Source organism: Miscanthus floridulus, chromosome 8, assembly GCF_019320115.1.
Source record: "Miscanthus floridulus cultivar M001 chromosome 8, ASM1932011v1, whole genome shotgun sequence".
Lineage (NCBI taxonomy): Eukaryota > Viridiplantae > Streptophyta > Magnoliopsida > Poales > Poaceae > Miscanthus > Miscanthus floridulus.
Window position 1 is genome coordinate 82891603 of NC_089587.1, and position 22444 is coordinate 82914046.

A 22444-nucleotide genomic window follows, 5' to 3' on the forward strand; every position below is an offset into this window, starting at 1 on the left:
AAAATCTATTTGGAATTTGACTTTGGTCATAAAAGCAAAGTTGTAGATCTTGAAAAATGGAACAACTTTACACCAACTTTTGAAACTGCTTTGAAATAGTTCAAAATTTCATTTGAATGAAAAAGGATTTGAAAATAGTTTGAAAAATCTCATTTTTCCTTTAATGGGCCGCCGCCTCACTTTCGGCCTGGCCTGCCTCCGCACCGTGCCCCTGCTCCCGCGCACCGCGCTCGTTCGCCGTGCACTCACCCGACCGCGACAGAGCGCGCACGCCGCGTGGCCACCATGTGTCGGCGAGCATGCCGCGCGGCAGCCCTGGCCTGCCTCGTGCCCCTCCTGTCGCGCCTTCACCTGCCCGACCACGCTGCGCTCCTCCTCACTCCTCCATTTTGCTCTCTCGCCTCTACCAGCACCAGCAGCTGCTGCAGCGCTCGCCTCCGCCACTGCCCGCACCAGCAACTCACCGAAGTTAGTTGTTCCGGCTGCTCTAGTTCACGTGAGCCATCTCCATCTTCCCTGAGCCTCGCCTCCTCCTCGTGCACCTCGTGCTCGCCTCGGTAAGCCATGAGAAGCTCCCCTTCCCCGGGAATCTCTCGCCGAAGTCGTGGCCAAGCTCGCCGGAGTGCTCCGCTCCATGGACCTTGCCCCTCCGTCCTCCTTCTCACTCTCCCTTTGCGCGCACAAGCACCGCACGAGCTCGGTGAAGCTCCCACACCACCTCTCACGCCCGTTCTCAACCAGAGATGGCCGGCCGACGGTGAGCCACACCATCACGCCGCAATGGCCGCCGACTAGCTCACTCTCGAGCTCCTCCGACCCTGCGGCTTGCACTACCGTGTCCGCCTTGGTAAGGTGGTCATGTTGGTGGTGACCTCATCGCCGGCCACCTCGCCGACGGCGAGCTCACGTCGGTCAGCGCAGCCTCCTCTGCCTCAGGGGCTGGCAGGTGGGGCCGACCGACCCGCGGGGGCCACTGTCAGCCATAGGGGTGCACGCCTGGGTAGAAAGCCGGGTGGATCTAGCAGTTTTGGAACGGGGATTTTCAGAAAGAATTTAAGAAATGATTTTTAGATTTTTATTTAAATGCTTTGGGAATTTATAACTTGCTCAAAATGGCTCCAAATTTGTTGAAACAAATTTTGTTGTGTTCCTTGTCAACATATCTACATGATAAAAATATTGCATGTCATTTTTTAGATACTTTAATGTAGAGCTTTATTTAATTCTTGATATTGCTGATATCTTGTAAAATGTGTAGTAAAACCTATATGTATCAGAAAAATATGATTCTAAGTTTGTTACTCTTCTTGTGTAATGTACTTCCTAGGAAAAATATATGCCATGCATGTCCTATAGAAAAATTATGAGGTGTAGTTCAAGTGCCTTTAATGGCTGATTTTTGTTATTTTTGCTAAAGAGCAAAATTTGTATAAAACATGTATGTGATAATTTTTGTGCAGTGATTATTTACTGTGTAGAACATAGGAAAAATATTACATCTATTGTTTGACACTTTTCATAATACAAAGTATTTTCATGCTCATAATTAAGTCTAAGCTTGTCATTTTTGTGTAGGCTATTCCACTTATCCAAATGCCATAAAAAATTGATGGTAGACTACTTAGGGTAGTACTGTGCTATGGTAATTGTCTAAGATTTTTCTATGCTATAAAAATAGATGTTGCTATTCAAACCTATTATTAATTAGGGTTTAATCAAATGTTGCTTTATGCATGATTAAGAAATTAGTGAAGCTTTGGTGTATCTTTGAAGCATTTAATGAGATGTGTTGACTTAGCATATTAGTAGTAGAAGAGAATGCAGTAGATGACATGTGCTTGTAGTACATGTTCTTGGATGATGTTGACTACCTTGCATGCAAGCACATTCATTGTGTTCATTTCATCCGATGCACCTTTTTGCATAAGCACTCATGCACCTGCATCATATAGGATCACAAACCGAGAGCCCGGTCGTCATACCCGAGGAGCCCGAGGAGCAGCTCGAGGTGCAGCCGCAAGAAGTGACCGAAGCAGACGAGGAGGATGTTGAGGAACTTCTGGAGTGCCCCGATCACTACCCGAGCTCCTTCGAGAGAGGCAAGCCCCGGAGCATTTTTCTCCCCAGTTTGCGATTATTAATTAATGCTTTATTTTAATTGATGCATTACGTTCAGGAGTTGTTTGCAACCGTTGCTGTATTATACCTTGTCTACCTTTGTTATACTATATCCTTGTTACCCTGGTATCCGCAGTCGAGTCAATGCTTAGCTGGCTTAGACCGGTAGAAGTCGAGTGATTTCCTGTCACCTGTGAGCTATAGGTGGTTACCTGGATCTGCTTGGATAACTATATAGTCATGGTATAACTAAGTGTTAATTTGAAGTTGAGACCGGATGGAGACTAATAGAGTTTTAGACTGTAGTGCTTTCCATCTGTGTTGATTAAGGACCGACCGTTGTTGGGCCTCAGGTCATGTTGAACGCATGCGTTACATTTAGCTAGCCGAATAAAGTACCTTTCGACCATGAAGCTAGGAGATTATTCGGGCCGAGTAGATTGCCCGCAGCGCACTGTACCGGAGCAGGTGTGGTAGGACTTGGGGGCACGATGATAAGACCGAAAGGCAGTCGGTAGGCCCCCGGGTACATGTGGTTCCTGGCAAACTCGAGATTTTTGCTGGATAGTTGATTCGGTGACCGATACCTCACTTTAGCGGGTGAGTGAGGTTTATGTAAGGAATAAATTACCAGCTAATTAATAATCGATTCGAATCGCCATTGTTCACTGGATAGTGAACACTTGACTTGAGTTACTTCATCGTAGTAATGTTAATGGAACACTTGGACAGTTATAATGAATATGACATTATGGAAGTTGTTAATGATCATTGGTTATCATTATTTGCTTAATCACATGCTTGCTCTAGTATATGTGCAAATGTAGTCGACAGGTTAATAATAATTAACTTGACAATAATGCTTTTGAAAAGGTTCTTGAAATACTAAAAATGCCTCTTTTTTGTAAATGAGTCAGCTACCCTACTATAAAGCCCTTCATAATTCTTGGTGTCACTTTATTTTTGGTTATGTCGGATAAGTCTAGCTGAGTACCTTCTCGTACTCAGGGTTTTATTCCCACTTGTTGCAGATGGACAGATGTATTATGGCTACTGTATCAACTGTCTTTATCCTACGATGGGTAATGCTTAGGACCATGGGCATGGTCATTCCTTACGTCTCGTCTAATGCTTTTGTTGGAAATGATCATTAGCTGGCACTATATTTGAACTCCGTGTGAGTGTGTGTGGTTTTGAACAAATGGCTTCCGCTACTTTTATTTGAACTCATTTGTAATAACTATGTTTAAACTCTGATGTACCTGTGATGCGCACTTTTATGTAATATGTGATAGTGACCGCTAAACTTATTACGATCTTGGCTGTTATGTGAGTTGGTTTGAAATCCTTCGTGATTTCACGGACTACTGGGTTATACGGGCTTAAGTTTGCTAAATTGTCTGCTCTGACGGGTGATTTTCTTACTTAATTTCGTATAATTGGTCGGTTTTGTTACAGGGCCGTTAAGGATAACCGGCATCAACAACATAGTATTTATCTAAACATGATGAAAACAATCTAAGTTAATATTTTGTATCATACGAAAGAGAATAAACGATTAATTATTCATTCATATTACCTTAAGGGGGATGTGGGAAGAATTTTTCGTCCACATTGATTGCATTGTATAGCACACTTGTGTCATGCATAGATCCCGCTTGACCGACCCATGGATACATATGTGAACCGCATGTCAAAATCACAAACTGCTAAGATATTTTGGGTGGGTATCCCTATTTTTCTAATATACTTCACTTGTTCATCGGGGTGAAGAGAAACTTGAATATGCGTACCATCTAGAGCACCAATGCAATCCTTAAAATGTGGATATGCTCGTCTATCATCTCTAATCCTCCTATGAACCGTAGGAAAATTAGGGTCCTTAGGTCTAATAAAATCCTTTGCCATGGCCATCAAAGAGTTAAGGACCTCATCAAATTTCCTAGACCATGTCTCACCCGAATGCTTGAACCGATTTTGAACTTTTTGACTCGACTCATTTACAGCACATGTAAATAAAAATATGGCAAGGCTCTCATAGGTAGACATATGATAGGAAGCTTTTAGCCCGTACCTTTCCACCAATAAACCATGGAGGTCCTCGAATGTTTTTTAGTTGCTGCTTAGACAACATTATTCCGGTGGAATGAAAAAACCTATCAGACACCTCGGTAAAGCCTACATTGTTCAAATGAGTGTTTGGCCGATTCCCTTTTCTAACTTGTTCGGCGAACAAGTTACAAACAAGCGATGTATAACCATCAACCCAGTCTATAGCATCACCCTGACATTAATTTCCCACAATTCTTTCATCACCCAAATCAAGATTTCCCCACAACGGTATTATTGCTACAAAAAAATTAGAAGAGAAATGTATACCTCATCATCTCTTTTCCTCTTGTTGGTCGACGGAGGACGTGTCCTCGCTTGCTGCTGCGACGAAGAACCACCAGTGGCCATGGCAGCCTGCTGGCCGGCTGGGTCGAACTGGTGGACGGAGACCATGGCGGGCTAGTGGTCGGTTGCGGCAGCCTGGGAGGCGGCCATGGCAGGCTGGAGGCTAGCCGTGGCAGCCTATGCGTCGGCCATGCCGGGCTCGACGCCTGCCGTGACTCCCTGTGCGCCGTCCGGGCTAAGAACGGCCGTGGCTGCCTAAGGGGGCGTGCCACTGACGGCGACTCCAGGCCCACCCGAAGGGGGCCTGCTGCTGGCAGCGACGCCGGGAGGAGGAGCTCCGGTGGCCATGCTCCAAAGCTGACGAGACGGCCCAACCCTAGGAGCGGCCTTCCCCATGGATGCGGAAGAAGGGGGTGCAGGAGGTCGAGGAGGACCGGATCTACCGGATCCGGCCATGGGGAGCTCACCGGAGGGGAGGGATGGAGGGAGAGGATGGGCGGGAGGAGAAGGGGCGCGGTCGGGGGTGGGAAGAAAAAGAATCGAACCGGTACGTAGGAAGGGGGTGTGTAACTGGTGGCAAGATGAGTAATTTCCACCCAAATTCACGAGGAGGCACGAAACGTCTATTCGTGGAGCACCTCTTGAGAAGATCCACTAAAATAGTGAATCCAGCCCACAGATCTATCATTTTGGTGAATCTGAATTTGGTGAATCTAGATTGTTTGGGAAATATTTTGGTGGATCCAAGTTAATGAATCCAAATCTGGTGAATCTGAATCCCTGCCAAACAGGCCCTATATGTGGTGAATGGTGTCATCCAACCATCCTAGTAGGTCTCTTTTGATTAAGACACTGTTTGGTTTCCCTCTTCTAAACTTTAGTCACCTAAAGCAGGAACTAAACTATAGTCACTGGGTGTTTGGTTTGGGTGATTAAAAGAAACTAAAAGAGGTCTTTTAGGCCATTTTAGTCAGGATGTTTGGTCTCAAAGTGACTAAAATGTGAGGTTTAATCCCTTTTAGCAACAATTTAGTGATTAGTTGGCTAAAGCCCATTTAATCCCATTTAGTCATAGTGTTTATCTTACTACTTTAGGAGGGGCTAACCAAACATGTCTTGAGGCCCTGTTCACTTGTTTTATAATTCGTATTTTTAGCCGAAACAGTGTTTTTCTCTCACAACAAATCAGCCGGAACAATATTTCGGCTTGTTTTTTCGGCGAAGCGAATGGGGCTTGTGCTTTCTATTTTTCTAGTATTGTTTTTTCAGCAGTTACTCTTTATACGTAAAAACACCCGCCTGCAATTGTGGAGGGTCCTCGCCCAGTTTGATCCCATTTTGAGACCACCGGGTGTCGCACGGGGTTTTGTCACCGAACATGAGATGTGAGCGTGTTTGTGCGTGTGAGTTTTTTTTTTAATAGATGTGTTCCAATTTTTCTCTCGTGGAGTCTTATCTGTATTTGAACGCGTGGTGCCTGTGGATGTCTATTTGGATTCTTACCTGACAAACCAGTGCTCAAGGCAACTTTAAAGAAACGGTGTGAAATTTAAGTGAAATAGTAGAAAAGAATTAGGATGAGTTATGTAGTATATGTTATGTTAAAAAATTCAGAGCAGTCCGACTCGAAACGCTTGAAGTTCATGGAGCGTAGAGTAGAGACTAGCTCGATAGCGCGCTTCGCTGCGCGGGCGACGGGGCAAATAGTGAAGGGACAGAGCGAACAGTGCGAAAACAATGCTATTTTTTAAACTATTTTGTTACTTAGTACGTAACTCGGGAGAAAAAAAGCCTTCTTTTTCCCCCATACACTGTAGGCACAGCGTCTAATGTCAACAGAAAATAATGACTCTTGGAGGTATAGTTGGGGAAATAACTTTCGTCTGTTCGCTTGGTTTATAAGCCGTCCTTTTTTAGCTAATGAATAATATTTTTCTCTCACAACAAATTAGTCAACGGTACCTCAATCATAGCTTATCAGGCAAGCGAACTGGACATTTAGCTCCTCAAGTGCATACAGAGCTATTGCGGGGCATCACCAAGCTCATAATATCTACAAGTGGTTATGGAAATGCATATGCCAACCTAAGCACAAAGTGTTCTTCTGGCTTTTACTCAAGGGCAGGCTAAGTACTAGGAATATTCTGAAAAGAAAGAATATGCACTTGGACTCATACAACTGTGTGTTGTGTTTACAGAACATTGAAGAGACCTGTCAGCATCTTTTTCTACAATATCCATTTGCAAAGCAATGCTGGAAACTGATACACATTGATATACCTCTGAATGAAACCTTTCCAGAGCTCTCAGATTATCTCAAAAATAGACTTCATTCACAATTCTTCTTAACAGCAGTTGTGCTCATTTGCTGGACAATCTGGACAGCCAGAAATGACCTGATCTTCAAGGGCATCCAACCATCACTAACGCATGCCAGAAGACTCTTTTCTTCAGAAATGCTCTTGCTTATGCATAGAGTTAAGCCAAGTCTTGCTAATCAGTTTGATCAATGGATACAAACAATGGTGTAACTCATAGTTTAGATCTGATTTTTTTTTGTTTCCTTCTTTGTTTCTTGAAGCTGCCACTGTAAACTTCTATTTTTCTTTGTTTAATATATCTTATCTGTAGGGGGTCTGGCCCCTCCAGTTCCTCAAAAAAGAATGTCAAACTAATTTGTTATTACTTTGGCCATGTTCGCTTCTCTTATAATTCGTCTTTTCAGCTTGTTTTTTTCAGCTGGTACAGAGTTTTTCTCTCACAATAAATTAGCCGGAATAGTATTTTGGTTTGTTTTTTCAGCGAAGCGAACGGGGCCTTAGTAGGTAACCTGGAGAAAAAAAATGTGGAGGGATAACTTTATGCCATTTTTTAAACTAATTTGTTACTTAGTACGTAACTCTGGAGAAAAAAGCCTTATTTTTTTTATACACTGTAGGCAGCGTCTAATGTCAAACTAATTTGTTACTACTTAGTAGGTAACCTGGAGAAAAAAAATGCTGGAGCACAAAAAAAAAAAGAAGAAAAGTGAACGCTACAGTGCAAATAACGCCTGATGCACTGAGAGAGCAGCATTTTATTCCTTGTTGAGGGATAACTTTATTTCGAATGCCTACCAAAAAAGAACATATCAAATCGAACCTCTTATACAGCTTGGCAGATTTTGGGCCCATGTACGTGCCATCAGATTGCTCGAGTTCTCTTCCAATACGAAATCAATATTCAATAGTTTGACGAATATTGAGGTTATGACACATATGTATTATAGTGAACCTAGGTAGTTTGTTTCCGAGAGAAGTAGAACTACAGATAATATCAAATTATAATAGAGCATGGTTTCATAATTCTGTATCACGCTCATGCACGAAATCTTGAAAGTATATCCATGCACTTCACATGGGACCATGCTAGCGCCCAGACGTCTGGACGCACGTGCGTATCCGGACGCCCGCACACTCGCGTGTTGTTGCGCCTGCCCGCTATTCTTCGCACCCCACGCCTACTGCTACTTTTGGGTCCGCGCGTGCTGCTGCTGCGCCTGCCCACGTGCTTCACGCCCTGCGTATGCTACTGCTGCGCCTGCATAGGAAAGCATGTGTGTGAGGCCCGTCCAGCTGCATGCAAGAGAAAGGGTGGAGCACAGCCCGCGTACCCGTGTTGATCCTGGCTGTACGCTCCACTGTGGGGGGCCGGCTGCATGCTCTACCGTAGGGGACCAAGCCTGCTGGTGCAGGGGCCTAGTTCTGTGTCCATTGGGTGCTGGCCCGCTCTGGCGCTCGGCATGCGCGCATGCACTTTGACTAGGGAGTGCTCGACCATTTGGGCTCTGACCACCCGTTGCGTGCACGTCCGACTACTGGAGCTAACCTGCATGACAGAGGTAGGCAGCGCTAGATGGGTATGTGCAGCGCGTGCGTGCTCACGAGTCAGAGCGCGTGGGGAGCAGCACCTGCTGCAACATACCGAAACCGGGTGAAACAATTGAAACATACGTTTGCAACATATGTGTATAACCGCTGCAACATATACAATATCCAACTAAAACACTTGCAACATACATCTGAAACAACACGAGGAACGGGAGCACACGACAAAGCCACTAAAACACTCGGCAAACCCTTTGCCGAGTGTAACACTCGACAAAGGGCACACGACAAAAATTCTATCGGCAAACTAACTTTGCCGAGTGTTTTTTGTCGTGCACTCGGTAAAGACTTTGTTGAGTGCCCAAAAAACACTCGGCAAACAATTTTTCAGAAAAAATAAAAAACCAAGCCAAGCCGCCGTCTTCTCCTACCTCTCGCCGCGCCGCCACCACGCCGTGCCACCACCATGCCCCACCACGCCGCACCACCACCACGCCATGCGCCACCACGTCGTGTGCCACCACGCCCAGGCCGCCACCACGCCGCACCACCACCACACCGCACCACCACCACGCCATGCGCCACCACGCCCTGGCTGTCGAATCTGTAGAGGGAGGGCCGGGAGGGGGGCGCGCCGGCAAGGGAGGAGGGAGGGAGGGGTGCGCGCCAGGAGGGGAAGGGGAGGGGGGCACACCTACGAGGGAGGAGGGAGGAGGGGAGGGAGGGAGGGGAGGGGCGCGCCGACGCCGGAAAGGGAGGAGGGGAGGGAGGGAGGGAGGGGCCGGCCGCGGTAGAAGAAGAAGGGGGAGGGGAAGGGCGCGCGCCGGGAATTAAATAAAATTTATTTCTTTGCGGAGTGTCCTAGATCTGGGCACTCGGCAATTTTTTTTATTTTTTTCTTCTCTTTTCCCAGAAAAAAGATTTTATTTCTTTGCCGAGTGTCCTAGATCTGGGCACTCGGCAAAGTTTTTTTTTCATTTTTTTCTTCTCCTTTTTTCCCAGAAAAAAAGATTTTATTTCTTTGCCGAGTGTCATAGATCTGGGCATTCGACAAAGTTTTTTTTTTCTTCTCCTTCTTTCCCAGAAAATAAGATTTTATTTCTTTGCCGAGTGTAAAAAAGAAAATACTCGGCAAACCCCCTCTTTTGCCGAGTGTTTTTTTTGACACTCGGCAAACCTCCTCTTTGCCGAGTGTTTTTTTTGCCGAGTGTTTTTAGCGCAGCACTAGGCAAAAAACTTGTTCACCGAGTGCCCGAGGGAATACACTCGGCAAACATAAAAACACTCGGCAAATTTGACATTTCCGATAGTGAAATAGGTGAAACATTTCACTTGCAACATACGTGTATAGCCAGTGGAACATATGCAGCATCCAGGTAAAAACATGCAACATCTAGATGAAACAGCTGAAACATTTGTAAAACTCGCAGCATACGTGTATAGCCAGTGAAACATATGCAACATCTAGATGAAACACTTGCAACAAACGTTTGAAACAGCTGAAACATTTGAAACATACACTTGCAACACACGTGTATAGCCATTGCAACATATGCAACACTAGATCTACTTTTGCAACATCCAGATGAATCATATGCAACATACATCTAAAACGCATGAAATGTACGGTTACAACACATGTCATCTACTTGCTGCCGTCCAATAAAGGTTGACGCAGGCGCGAGTGGTGCACAACGCGAGGCACAGGCAGCGCGCTGCGCGACGAGCGGACGGTGTGAGACACGGGCGGGTGTGCGCAGCTAAAGGCGTGAGACGGGCGGGTGTGCGCGGCATGAGGCGCGGGGCGCATGTGGCACAGTGCGGGTCAGGTGCGACCGTGCGAGGCATGAGGTGCAGGGGCATAGGGCGCGAGGCGGGAGGTGCAGGACACACGGCGCGAGGCGTGGGGCGCACGCGGCGTTAGGCGGGTCCGGTGCGATCGTGGGAGGCACGAGGTGCAGGGGCGCACGGCGCAAGGCAGAAGGCGTGAGGCGGGTCCGTCCCGTCCGGACAAACGTCTTGATAGGAGCATTATCGCTTCACATAACGTTGGATCATAGAAAATATGGGTACTCCTTCTGCACATTACGCTTCGGCACATTACGTTCATGATGAGTAGACGGTCTACGCTTGGACTACCGTACCCTTGCTCTGATCTCATGCATAACTGACGGGAAGCTCTGCATCAGCTGCAAGTACCCCTCGGTCAACGCCACCTTCTTAAAAATTTTATCCACCATCACGAAGTCGATGCACTTCTTCTTCAGCTCTGGGCAGTTGTGCGTGTCAGCGCAACCTAACGTCGCCGCCACAGTCTCCACCGACACACGATCCCACAGCTTCTGCGCGCACATGAGCTTCAGCCTGTCCAGGTGGTACATGTCTGCCGCTGCAAGCAAATCCTTAAGCAATTCGGTACTCAAAGAAGAGCTGTCGATCTCGCTGCCGTTGCCCATGGACAGTGCGTCGGTGTACATGAACCGCAGCAGGATTCGGAACGCCGCCGGCTGGACGCCGTCCACTGTGATGCGGTCCATCCTAGCATCCGCCATGGCGACGAAGAGCTGCGCTCTAAACACCGGCGAGCGCGCGGCGAGGACGGCCGCGCGGAACGTCTCGCCGCCCACCGAGAAGGAAACGTCCGACAAGCCGTCGTCGTCGGCGCGGTCCAGGTCCAGCAGGCGGCCGAGATGGCTCCCCAGGTCCGAGGCGGGCACAGAGATGCGGTCGTCGTCCACGTCCAGGGCTGCGATTCCACATAAAAACGTCACGCAGCCGTCGATGAGGTAACCGGATTCGACGTCGCTTCGCTTCATGAACTTGAACCAACCACCCCATGAACGCTGCATCGGTAGTTGTGTGGGTGACCTGGCTTGTGCATTTGGCATGGGACAACGTCACAACGATGCCGCGCCGTCGGTTCCTATCGGGACGGCGGTGAAGATTGCCCTGACGGCGGCGTTTTTAGGGTTTCCCAAGGTTACTACGCTGAGAGAGAGGTACTCACCGTAGCCGGACCATTCTGGCGGGGTGATCCCGCTCGGATAGCATACGATCGACCAGATGAGCCCGCCGGCGGAGATGACATTGCTGGCACCAACGGATTTGCCGATGGCGTGGTTCTTGGTTTTTGACTAGTCGACCTTGAACTCCACGAATTGAGACTCCACCATGCTCTATCGAGATCGATCTGTAGAGAGAGATCGAGACACACAAAGGATAGGTACAATCTAGTAAATCGTTTACTCGACGTAGAAGATATTGGAGTTTGGAAACGTATCTCTTCTCTCTTCTCTCTTCTGGTAGCAGTACATATATCTATCTCTTTCTCCTTTTTTATTTATATGATGACGAGAACTAGACCAGTTAATGGGCTGGGTTCTTTGGTTTTAGCTAGGCGGGCTTGCAGTTTTTTTTTCAACGAAAAAAGAATTATATTAGATAATAGCTAGGTACTGCCAAGCCACATGCATAGATACAACTCGCATATTGCTTCCGTCGCGTATAACAGTCTTTCTTGGGGAATTCATGCAGCTAGATTAGGACATGTTCCATGTGAGCATCATCCCTAATTCTTTTCCTGCTCTCTTTATGCTATGATGCGTCAATCGTTTATGCCCTGACTGCTGACATGCCTTTCGTTTCCAGAGTGTTCAGGTGTTGTGCATCCCCTCTATCAGATATGCTAAACGACGCTAGCCCCTATTAAATCAGGATTGGTTCAGATGATATAATGTGGTGCCACGTGGGTATTGTTTGCTGCCCATTGATATGTTTTTGTGCATTGAGGTATACTTCAAACTGGTACGGTTGGAATGTAGGCACCTTTCTGTTATATTCTGATGTGTAGTTATTATAGTGTAGTTGATCCCCTCTGACAAACTGATATTTTGAACATCGACATGGTACAATTGAGATGATGAATTAAGATGATATATTGTGAGATGTCAAATTGAGATATTGCCCAGTTCATACATATAAATTGAGATATGCAGTTCATACATAGTTCAAGCTGCCCAGTTCATACGTAGTTCAAGCTGCTCTGTTTCATACATAGTTCAACCAGCTCAATTCATACATAGCTCAAGCTACAATACACAACTTTCTCGCGATATCAATCACCTTAATATGCAGCAGACACAACCAAAACTATCACACTTCTAGTCATACATAATTGACCCTTGCTTTTCAGGTACTCAGACGTTCCCACTGCACTACAACCTTAGGGGAGAGGGGTAAATATTACTCAAGGATTGTTGCAGTTTTATCGTTCCATCCTTTCTCTTTTCTATTACATTTTTTTTTCTAGAACACGACTTCACGTGCATTTCATTAAGAAGGAGAAGCAGTTTCAACTTTGATCTATTCGAAAGTGAGATGCCAGGATAGACCAAGCACTCAACGCTCAAACCCAGACACCACGAAGAGCAACGATGTACTACATGATTGAAACTTTTGCGACTAGAGAATAGAAGGAAGTACTAACAGGGACCTGCTACCGCGACCAAGAACGATGAGATCGGGGTGGTCCACTCGATGCCCTCCTCAAGCACCATATGCCACTCTGGAACGGCCGTCGATGCTCCGTTGTCGAATACACGAAAGTTGCGCTGTTTCCATAGTCGCCTAGACACAAGCAGCACCACTGAGTCAAACCCCTTTCGCAACTCCTTCGGCACCTACTGCCTAGAGTCCATCCACCAGACCGACAGCGCCATGCCCGGCGCCGGCATCAGGCGTTCCCACCCAATGGGACGCAGTATGCGGCACCGAAGCTCCCTAGCGTAGACACAACAAGCTAGGAGGTGATCGAACCGTCTCATCTTCCTGGCCACAGAGAGCTTTCCCGTTCTTTTTATACGTGAATACATCCATTTGCATCATGACATCCATTCATCGTATGAGCACTTCACGTGAGCTGAAAGGGGCACCTTATCATCATAAGGCTCCCCAATATCGGGCAAAAACATATTTGAGGAGATCAAAACGTCAGCAGTCCCAGATCACCGCATGCATCCTTTTCAATCTCTATGTACATAAGGATCTGATAAAAGCTCAACCTTTTTGCGTTGCCACAAATACACACAAACAAAGCACAATGATACGAAGAATCCCAATAACCTCACGTTGCCAAAAAACACCGAGTGGCTCAATTTGCAACCTTTCGCCCCTTGCCCGAAAAAGTGTGAGGGGTTGGTGCCAAACTAATCTAAAAGCTAGCTCCGAGAGGCTCATTTTGCGACCCTTCGCCCCTCGCCTGAAAAAGGAGTCAGGGGTTGGTGCCAAACTAATCTAAAAGCTAGTGCCAAGGGGCTCACACTGCTACAAAAACTTTACTGGAGGCGGGCGTTTTCGGTTTTCCGCGGCGGGCAAAGTCGTCCGCTGCGGCCTAGAGGCCACGATAAATCATGGCTTAACCGCGGCGGGCGGCCTTGCCCGCCGCGGTTAACCGATTTACCGCGGCGGGCGATGTAACGTGCCCGCCGTGGTTAATCGTTTGGAAAAAAACAAAAAAAACCCAAAGCCCACCGGCGAGCCCATTGACTGAGCCCACCGGCGAGCCCAATCCCAAACCGAAACCCTAGCGCCGCCATCGTTGTCCCTGGATCCAGCTACAGCCGCCTCTACAGCGCCGCTGCCGAAGATGAGGCCGGAAAGGAGGAGGGCGCCGAGCAGCCGCGCATCCGCGTGCGCCGCCACCGCAGCTCCAACATCCGTGCCGGCTCTAGATCTAGGAAAGGGGAGAGGGCACAGTGAGGGAGACGAAGAGAGAAGAGCGAGGGAGATGAAGAGAGACATGTACCTGCATTGGCAGTGCCACCGTCGCGGCATTCACCAGATCTGGCCAGGATCCGTCGGATCCAGCCGCCCTCCTATAGGATCCGGTAGCCCTCCACCTAGAACCGCACGCCGCCATCGTTAGGGAGGGATGGGGAGGCCGCCTCCCACCAGATCTGGCCAGGGAGGAAGAAGGGGGACAGATCCGCACGAGGGAGAGAGAGGAGACCAGGGCGCGCCGCCGGTGGATGTCGCGCCGCCACGCGAGGAAGGGAGCCAGGTCCCGCGCGCAGAAGCCGACGCGCGCCCCATGTCCCTAGCGCCGCCGGTGGATGTCGCGTCGGGAGGAGTGGAGAGGTGGTGACGACGGAGTGGAAAGGTGACTGCCTCGGTCTCGCGTGGAGTGGGGAGTGGGGAGGTCGCCTCGCCTCGGACTCAGTCGTGCGGAACGGAGAGGAGGTCGGGCCGACCGGTGGAGGAAGAGAGAGACAGAGGAGTGGGGTAGAAATCGGGCCTTGCTGGGGATTTTGGGCTTGGGCCTTTTCCGAGGCGGGCCATATAGGATGCCCGCCATGGTAAATCGATTTACCGTAGCGGGCACCTTAAGACGTCCGCCTCGGGGCGGGCACCTTAAGACGTCCGCCTCGGGAAATAGGCTATTTTCCAAGGCGGACGTCTTACAACGCCAGCCACGGTAAATCGATTTACCGTGGCGGGCAAAGGTGCCCACCTCAGAAAATAAAAAATGCCCGCCTACGTAAATCGATAGGCATTAACCGTGGCGGGCAAAAAGATGCCCGCCACAGAGGCCACCTGGGCGACGTCGCGCAAATTTGATCATGTAGTAGTGTCATTTCGTAACCCTTCGCCCCTTGCCCGAAAAAAGGTGGGAGAGGTTGGCGCCAAACTAACCTAAAAGCTAGCGTCAAAGAGCTCATTTCACGGCCCTTCGTCCCTCGCCTAAAAAGGTGCGAGGGGTTGGCGCCAAACTAATCTAAAAGGTAGCGTCGAGGGGCTCATTTCGTGAACCTTCGCCCCTTGCCCGAAAAAAGGTGTGAGGGGTTGGTGCAAAACTAATCTAAAAGCTAGCACCGAGGGGCACATTTCGCGATTGTTCGCCACTCGCTTGAAAGGTGTGAGGGGTTGGCGCCAAACTAATTTAAAAGCTAGCACCGAGGGGCTCCTTTCACGAGCCCTCTCCCTTCACCTCGAAAGGTGTGAGGCGTTGGCGCCAAACCGATTTAAAAGCACTGAAGGGCTCGTTTCGCAACTCTTGCCCCATCGCCTCCAAAGGTGCGGGGGTTGGTGCCAAGGTAATTTAAAAGCGCAGAGGGGCTCGTTTCACAACTCATCGCCCCATTGCCTCCAAAGGTAAGGGGTTTGGCGCCAAGGTAATTTAAAAGCACCGAGGGGCTCATTTCACAACTCCTTGCCCCATCGTCTCCAAAGGTACAGTTGTTGGCGCCAAGGTAATTTAAAAGCACCGAGGGCCTCGTTTCACCGTCTCTCGCCCATTCCCCCTATAAAGGATAAATAAGATAAGACAAAATGATCAAAACTATCATTTCCCTTTCTCCAATAATTCAATCATTCACTCTCATTTTTGCTCCCCATTTCGCTATTGAAAGATCAATGACCCGTTGTTCAGAGGTTCAACACCAACTTCAAAATCATCGACAACCCTTTCATCAACATTTCATCGAGGCCTTGCCTTAACTTCAGCTTCATCGACAACGCGTTTGCTAATATTTCGGCTAGGAGCTTCACCATCAAAATTTGGCATCATCAACTTCACCTTGGCCAATGTTTCAGCAAGGGGATTCAACAATGACTGGCGTCATCAACAACTCCTTCATAAACATTTCGGCAAGGGGTCCCCATCGGTATCTTTGACTTCACTTTCGCCAACATTTCAGTGTGGAGGAGTTGTCATCAGCATCTTTGACTTTGCCTTTGCTAATATTTTAAAGTTAAACGATCGCCATCGCCATCTCCGAAAGAATTTCTCACAAGCGCAAGCCAAGAGGGGTTGGCGCAGAGCGCATTGGACAAGCAATCCGTCCAAAGACAAAAGCTTCTCCTGGCGCTCATGAGTGAAGGCTTGAAGACATGTCATGATCATCTACGACTACTTCGCCTGCATTAGCTGCTTCGCCTGCTTCAACTACATCAATGTCTTCGACAAGGCTGTATTATGGGGAGCAAGCCACCAAGGACTGGGTCACGGTGCCACGAGCAAAGGGTTTCATCGAACACTAGCTAAAGATAAGCCAAAGACTAGCTAGAGACAAAGCAGTCCATAGACTATCTATGTATAGACGAAAGTTGTGCACCGAATCTGAGTTCTAATTGGACCACGCTTTGTTGTATTTAGCTATTGGGTCTTGTACTTTTGATTAAAATCGAATAGCTGAGGGGCTACTATTGGGGGTATACTATATGTTGGGGACCCCACTATCATGTTCAGGTCTCAATCACATAGCCTAGGGCTCATAAAATAATATTTGGTGGCCATTTGTAGTCTTTAGTGACATTTTTGTAAATACAAACCCCACCAGAGATCCATTTTATAGCTCCTATTTGTGTTTTTGTAAATACAAATCTCACTGTGGGGCATAAAGAGAACCTCCTCTCCTACCTCCCTTATAAAAGGGGGAGAGGAGAGGTGGAGAGACACCTTGGGGGCTAATCAGTGGGCTCTCTTCCTTCCTCTCTCATTGTAGGGTCAAGATGACGGACTAGAGGTGGGTGAATAGTCCTTTCTAAAACTTAATCACACTGGCTAATCGAAACAAATGCAGAATTAAAAACTATCGGTCTATCCAAGATTACATCCCTCTATCTAAGTTTACAAGCACCTTAAAATGGATCCTATCAAGTAACTAAGGTGACAGGCTAGTTAGAGCTCACCTAATTAATTCTAGAGCAAGGTCACACAAACCTATGCACTAGTACTTCATATAACCAGGGGAGCTCCTACACAACTAGTGATGTAAAAGCACAAAGCCACCTAAGCTCACTAGCAATGCTCAATAACAAGGCTATATAAGCTAAATTATAGAGCGTAAAATACTTAGCTACACAAACTAAACAATGTGACTAACAAGGTTACTAAAATCAAATTAGCCACGCAAGGGAGCTACTTCTATGCTACACAAGCAAGAAGGCAACTAGCAAGCTACTAAAGCTAAACTAGTCACAAGAGCAACTACACAAGCACAATGTATGAAGTGTAAATACAAGCTTGTGTTGCACGGAATGCAAACCACCGAGAAGATGATGAAGACAATGTTGACACAGTGATTTTCTCCCGAGGTTTCTATAAATGTAGTCAAACTTACGGCACGAAAATAAAAAACCACAGTTATTTAAGGACTGAGGGAGTATATTGATTTTGAATAACCAAATACTCCCTCTGTCCCCAAATAAATCAATTTCTAGAATTCGTGCCAGTCAAACTTTTTTAAGTTTAACTAACTTTATCGAAAAGAGTAACAATATTTATAACATAAAATGAGCACATTATGAAAATATATTCTATGCTTTATCTAATGATACTCATTTGACACCATAAATCTTGATGTTTTTTTTTCTAGAAATCCGGTCAAAGTTTAAAAAGTTTAACTTAAGATAACTCTAGGAATATATTTATTTAGGGACAGAGGGAGTATATATGATACAGTCAGATCAGAAAAAGAGGAAGTTTGTCAATAAAGATGAGCAATCATAATGGAATTCTTCTTCATGAATTAAAGAAAGAAGATGATACTATAGTTAGGGCCTGTTTGGGACAGCTCCACCACCTCAAAAAGTGAAGCTAGATCAGGAATTCACCTGGATCCACCGTGAAACAGATCCATCAGTGGAGCTGGTGGAGCTAGAAGTGTTTGGTATAGCTCCACCTCTATCTCTACCTCACTTCCATCTAGGTCCCATGTGTCAGGGGGTAAAATGAAAAAATCTAGGGCTTTCTTCCTCCTTAGGCTCGGGTGCGTAGGGGGCCATCCAAGTGGCCTGGCGCGGCAGCCGGCCTCGACGGGCGGCCACGGGGTGAGCGCGGCAGCCGTCCTCGGTGGGTAGGGGCGTGCGTGGCCGACTGCTCCCTTGTCCGACGACGCGGTGAGCTTGGGTTGCATCCAGCCATGGCGGAGGTCGTGGCACGAGGCGTGCGGGGCCGACACGTGAGGCCACGATGGTGAAAGCTCTAGTTTGGTTTTGGTGAATTGATGAAACTCTAAGTGCTAACCTAGTTTATCAAGTGATCATGAGATTGGTAGCACATTCCAAGTGGTGAAGCAAATGAAGATCATAACATGATGATGATACCATGATGATGATCAAGTGCTTGGACTTGGAAAGAAGAAAGAGAAAACAAAAAACTCAAGGCAAAGGTATAAACCATAGGAGCTATTTTGTTTTGATGATCAAGACACTTAGAGAGTGTGATCACATTTAGGTTTGATAGCCGTACTATTAAGAGGGGTGAAACTCGTATCGGAATGCGGTTATCAAAGTGCAACTAGATGCTCTAACTCATTGCATATGCATTTAGGATCTAGTGGAGTGCTAACACCCTTGAAAATGTTTGTGAAAATATGTTAACACATATGCACAAGGTGATACACTTGGTGGTTGGCACATTTGAGCAAGGGTGAAGAAGATAGAGTCGAAGATGAGTTAGTCGCGCTTGTTACAAAGTGACCGGATGCGTTCGGTATGGTGACCAGACACGTCCGGTATTTGGCGATGAACTCAGCAACTAGACACGTCCGGTCACCACACCGGACGCATCCGGTGTGAATCAGAAAAAATAGTATACGGCAGGACAGTCGATCAGACGCTGGCAGCGTCCGGTCGGGCAAGGATGCTTACTGTACTCCACCGGACGCTGCGGCTCAGCGTTCGGTCATTTGTGATTCAGTGTCCGGTGTGAGCGTCCGGTCGTCGGCAGATTGGGTAGCAATGGCTCTGTTGTTTTGAACTGGACACGTGGCAGTCTAGGAGCTACCAGACATGTCCGGTATGCCAACCGGACGTGTTCGGTATTCACGACCGATGCGTCCGGTGCTGTGTCTGGTCAGTTGGACCGGAGCGTCCGATCAGCCTGTGTTATGCCCAGTGATGGGGTATAACGGCTCTATTTTGTGGGGGCTTCTATTTAAGCCCTATGGCTGGCTATAGCTCACAACTTTTAGCCATTTTCATTAACATAGCAACCTTGTGAGCTTAGCCAAAGCCCTCCCACTCATCTCCATTATTGATTCATCATCTTTGTGAGATTAGGAGTGAATCCAAGTGCATTGCTTGAGTGTTTGCATCTAGAGGCACTTGATGTTCGTGTTTCGCTGTGGGTTTTGCTTGTTACTCTTGGTGGTTGCCGCCACCTAGATGGCTTGGAGCAGTGAGGATCGTTGAGCAGAGGGTGGTGATTGTCTCCAGCTCCTATCGTGGTGATTGTGAGGGGTTCTTGACCTTTCCTCGATGGAGCACCAAAAGATACTCTAGTGGATTGCTCGTAGCTTGTGTGATCCTCATCTTGTGTTGGTTGTGCGGCACCCTATTAAGGGTTTGGCGTGTGAAGCCAATTAGCGCGTGAACCTCCAAGTGAGTGAATCGCCACAACGAGGACTAGCTTGCCGGCAAGCAAGTGAACCTCGGTAAAAAATCATTGTGTTCATCCTTTGATTCTGAGGTGATTGGTCTTCATTGATATTGATTCTTGTGATTGATTGGTTCACTCATCGACACGGCGGTATAACATTCTTGATCACTCTCTTTACTTTACCGCAAACAAGTTGTCAAGCTCTTTAGTGTAGCTAGTTGTGAGAGCTTGCTTGCTTGGTTAGTGTGGCTCTTTAGTTAGCCTTTGAGAGCACACTAACATAGGGTAATGTCATAGCTATTGAGTGAATAGACACTATCTAAACTTGAATTGTGGTAGGTGGCTTGCATTTTGAGTAGGTTAGCACAACACTTGCTTCGCCTCATAATTGTCTAACCATTTTGTTAAGTGTTGTTGTAGAAATTTTTATTAGGCTATTCACCCCCCTCTAGCCATTAGGACCTTTCAAGTGGTATCAGAGCCGTGGTCACCGTTATTTGAGGCTTAACAACCTTTGGTGTTAAAATAGCTCAAATCAACAACACCAAGAAGCCACCCCAATTTGATGGCTCCAACTATCCCTATTGGAAGGCCAAGATGACAACTTATATCAAGTCGATCAATAAGAAGGTTTAGAAGGTGGTAGAAACAAAAATTGAGATTGAAGATCCGAAGAATCCTACCGTGGCCGAAGAAGTACTTCTCTAAAACAATGACATTGCTCTAAGTGCTATTCATGATGCAATTGATGAAAGAACATTTTAGCAAGTCAAAAATATTAAGATGGCTCATGAGGCATGGAAGAAGTTGGAAGAGTCATTTGAGGGCACTCAAGCCATGAAGGGTGCAAAGGCTTACATTTTCAAAGAAAAGTTTGCAAGCTTCAAGATGAAGGATGATGAGAGTGTGCCGGAGATGTTCCATAGGCTTTAAGTGCTTATCAATGATCTCAAAGCACTTGGAGAAGAAGTGAAGGATAAGGACTTCTCCCACAAGTTCTTGAGATGCTTACCCTCAAGATTTGGTACATTGGTCACTATTCTAGTGAGGAGTGGTTTGGACACCATGACAACAAACCAAATATTGGGAGATATAATGACCGATGATACTTATAGAGATGATGATGAGAAGAAAGAAAAGAAGGAGAAGAAAGATGAGAAGAAGAAGAAGAGCATGTCATTCAAAGCCACATCATCCAAGGGCAAAGCAAAGCAAGAAACATCAAGTGAAGAAGATGAATCATGGGATGATGATGATGATGAGAAGATGGCTCTATTTGTCAAGAGATTTGGCAAGTTCATGGTGAAGAAGGGCTACCATGCTAGAAGAAAGAAGTCTTCATCCAAGAACAAAGAAGAGTCAAGAAGGTGCTTTAAGTGTGGAAGCAAAGATCATCTTGTTGCTCAATGCCCATACAATAGTGACAATGATGATGACAATAAGAAGAACAAGAAGAAGGACAAGAAGGAAAAGAAAGAGAAGAAAGACAAGATGACCTTCAAGAAGAAGAAGGGTGGTTCATATGTAGTCACTTGGGATAGTGATGCTTTCTCAAGTGATGATGATGATGATAGTGATGATCATAAGACCACCAAGAAGAAGGTTCTTGCAAGCATTGTCATCAATGAGAAGCCTTCTCTCTTCAAATCTTCATCATACTTCATGACTAAGGCCACTAAGGTACAATCTTGTGATGATGAAAGTGATGAAGAACATGTTGATGATAATGAACATGAAAATGAAAATGATAGTGATAGTGATGATGATGAACCTACTAAGGATGAATTAATTGACATGCTAGAAGATGTTAGAGAACACTTTGATATCAAGAGAAGAGAATGCAAAAGCTTGCGTAAGGAACTAAAAGCCCTTAAGTAAGCCTTTGATGAGCTCAATGCATCTCATGAGAGGCTAGAGAAAGCCAATGAGGAGCTTGGCAAAGCTCACAAAAAGCTTGAAAAGGCTCATTCCTCTTTGCTTGATGAGCAAAATAAAAAGAAGCATGTTGAAACTTGCAATGTAGGTTTAACTTGTGATATAATTGATGAATCACTATCTATGCCTATCATTGTTACTCCTACTAATCCTTCTTGTAGCACTTCCACTTCTACCTCATCTAGTAGTGATGGTCTCACTTGTGATACCTCACTAGTAGTTGAGAATGAAAACTTCAAGAAGGAGGTCACTAAGCTCACTCACACCTTAGCTAAGGCTTATGGTGGTGAGGACCGCTTGCTTATATGCTTGGGTAGTCAAAGAGCTTCTCTCTACAAAGAGGAATTAGGCTATACCCCCAAGAAAGGTAAAGTGGCATTTGCTCCTCACAAGACTAGTTTTGTGAAGAACAATGATCGGTTTTACACTAGTTGTAAGCAAGTGGGTCACAAAGAGCAAGAATGCTAAAATAAGAGCAAGAATGCTAATGTATCCTCCATTAAGCTTGATTCATGCTATATGCTTACTAAGGGTACAAATAGTGTAAAGGCTAAGTTCATTGGTAAACCATGGATGGGCTCAAAGAAGAAAGCCATTTGGGTACCAAAGAGCCTAGTGACTAACCTTCAAGGACCCAAGCAAGTTTGGGTACCTAAAAAGAATTGATCTTCTTTTGTATATCAATTACAAAGCCGAAGGAAGGCATTGGCTTCTTGATAGTGGGTGCACTCAACACATGATCGGTGAT

The 22444-nt window shown here is 46.5% G+C and overlaps 1 protein-coding gene across 1 annotated transcript; it reads right to left on the reverse strand.

Moving 5' to 3' along the window:
* Positions 1–10516: 10516 nt before the first annotated feature.
* Positions 10517–11197, reverse strand: LOC136469492 (BTB/POZ and MATH domain-containing protein 1-like). Its single transcript, XM_066467667.1, has one exon. It carries the CDS (start codon positions 11195–11197, stop codon positions 10517–10519), a length of 681 nt encoding a protein of 226 aa, XP_066323764.1.
* Positions 11198–22444: the final 11247 nt, after the last annotated feature.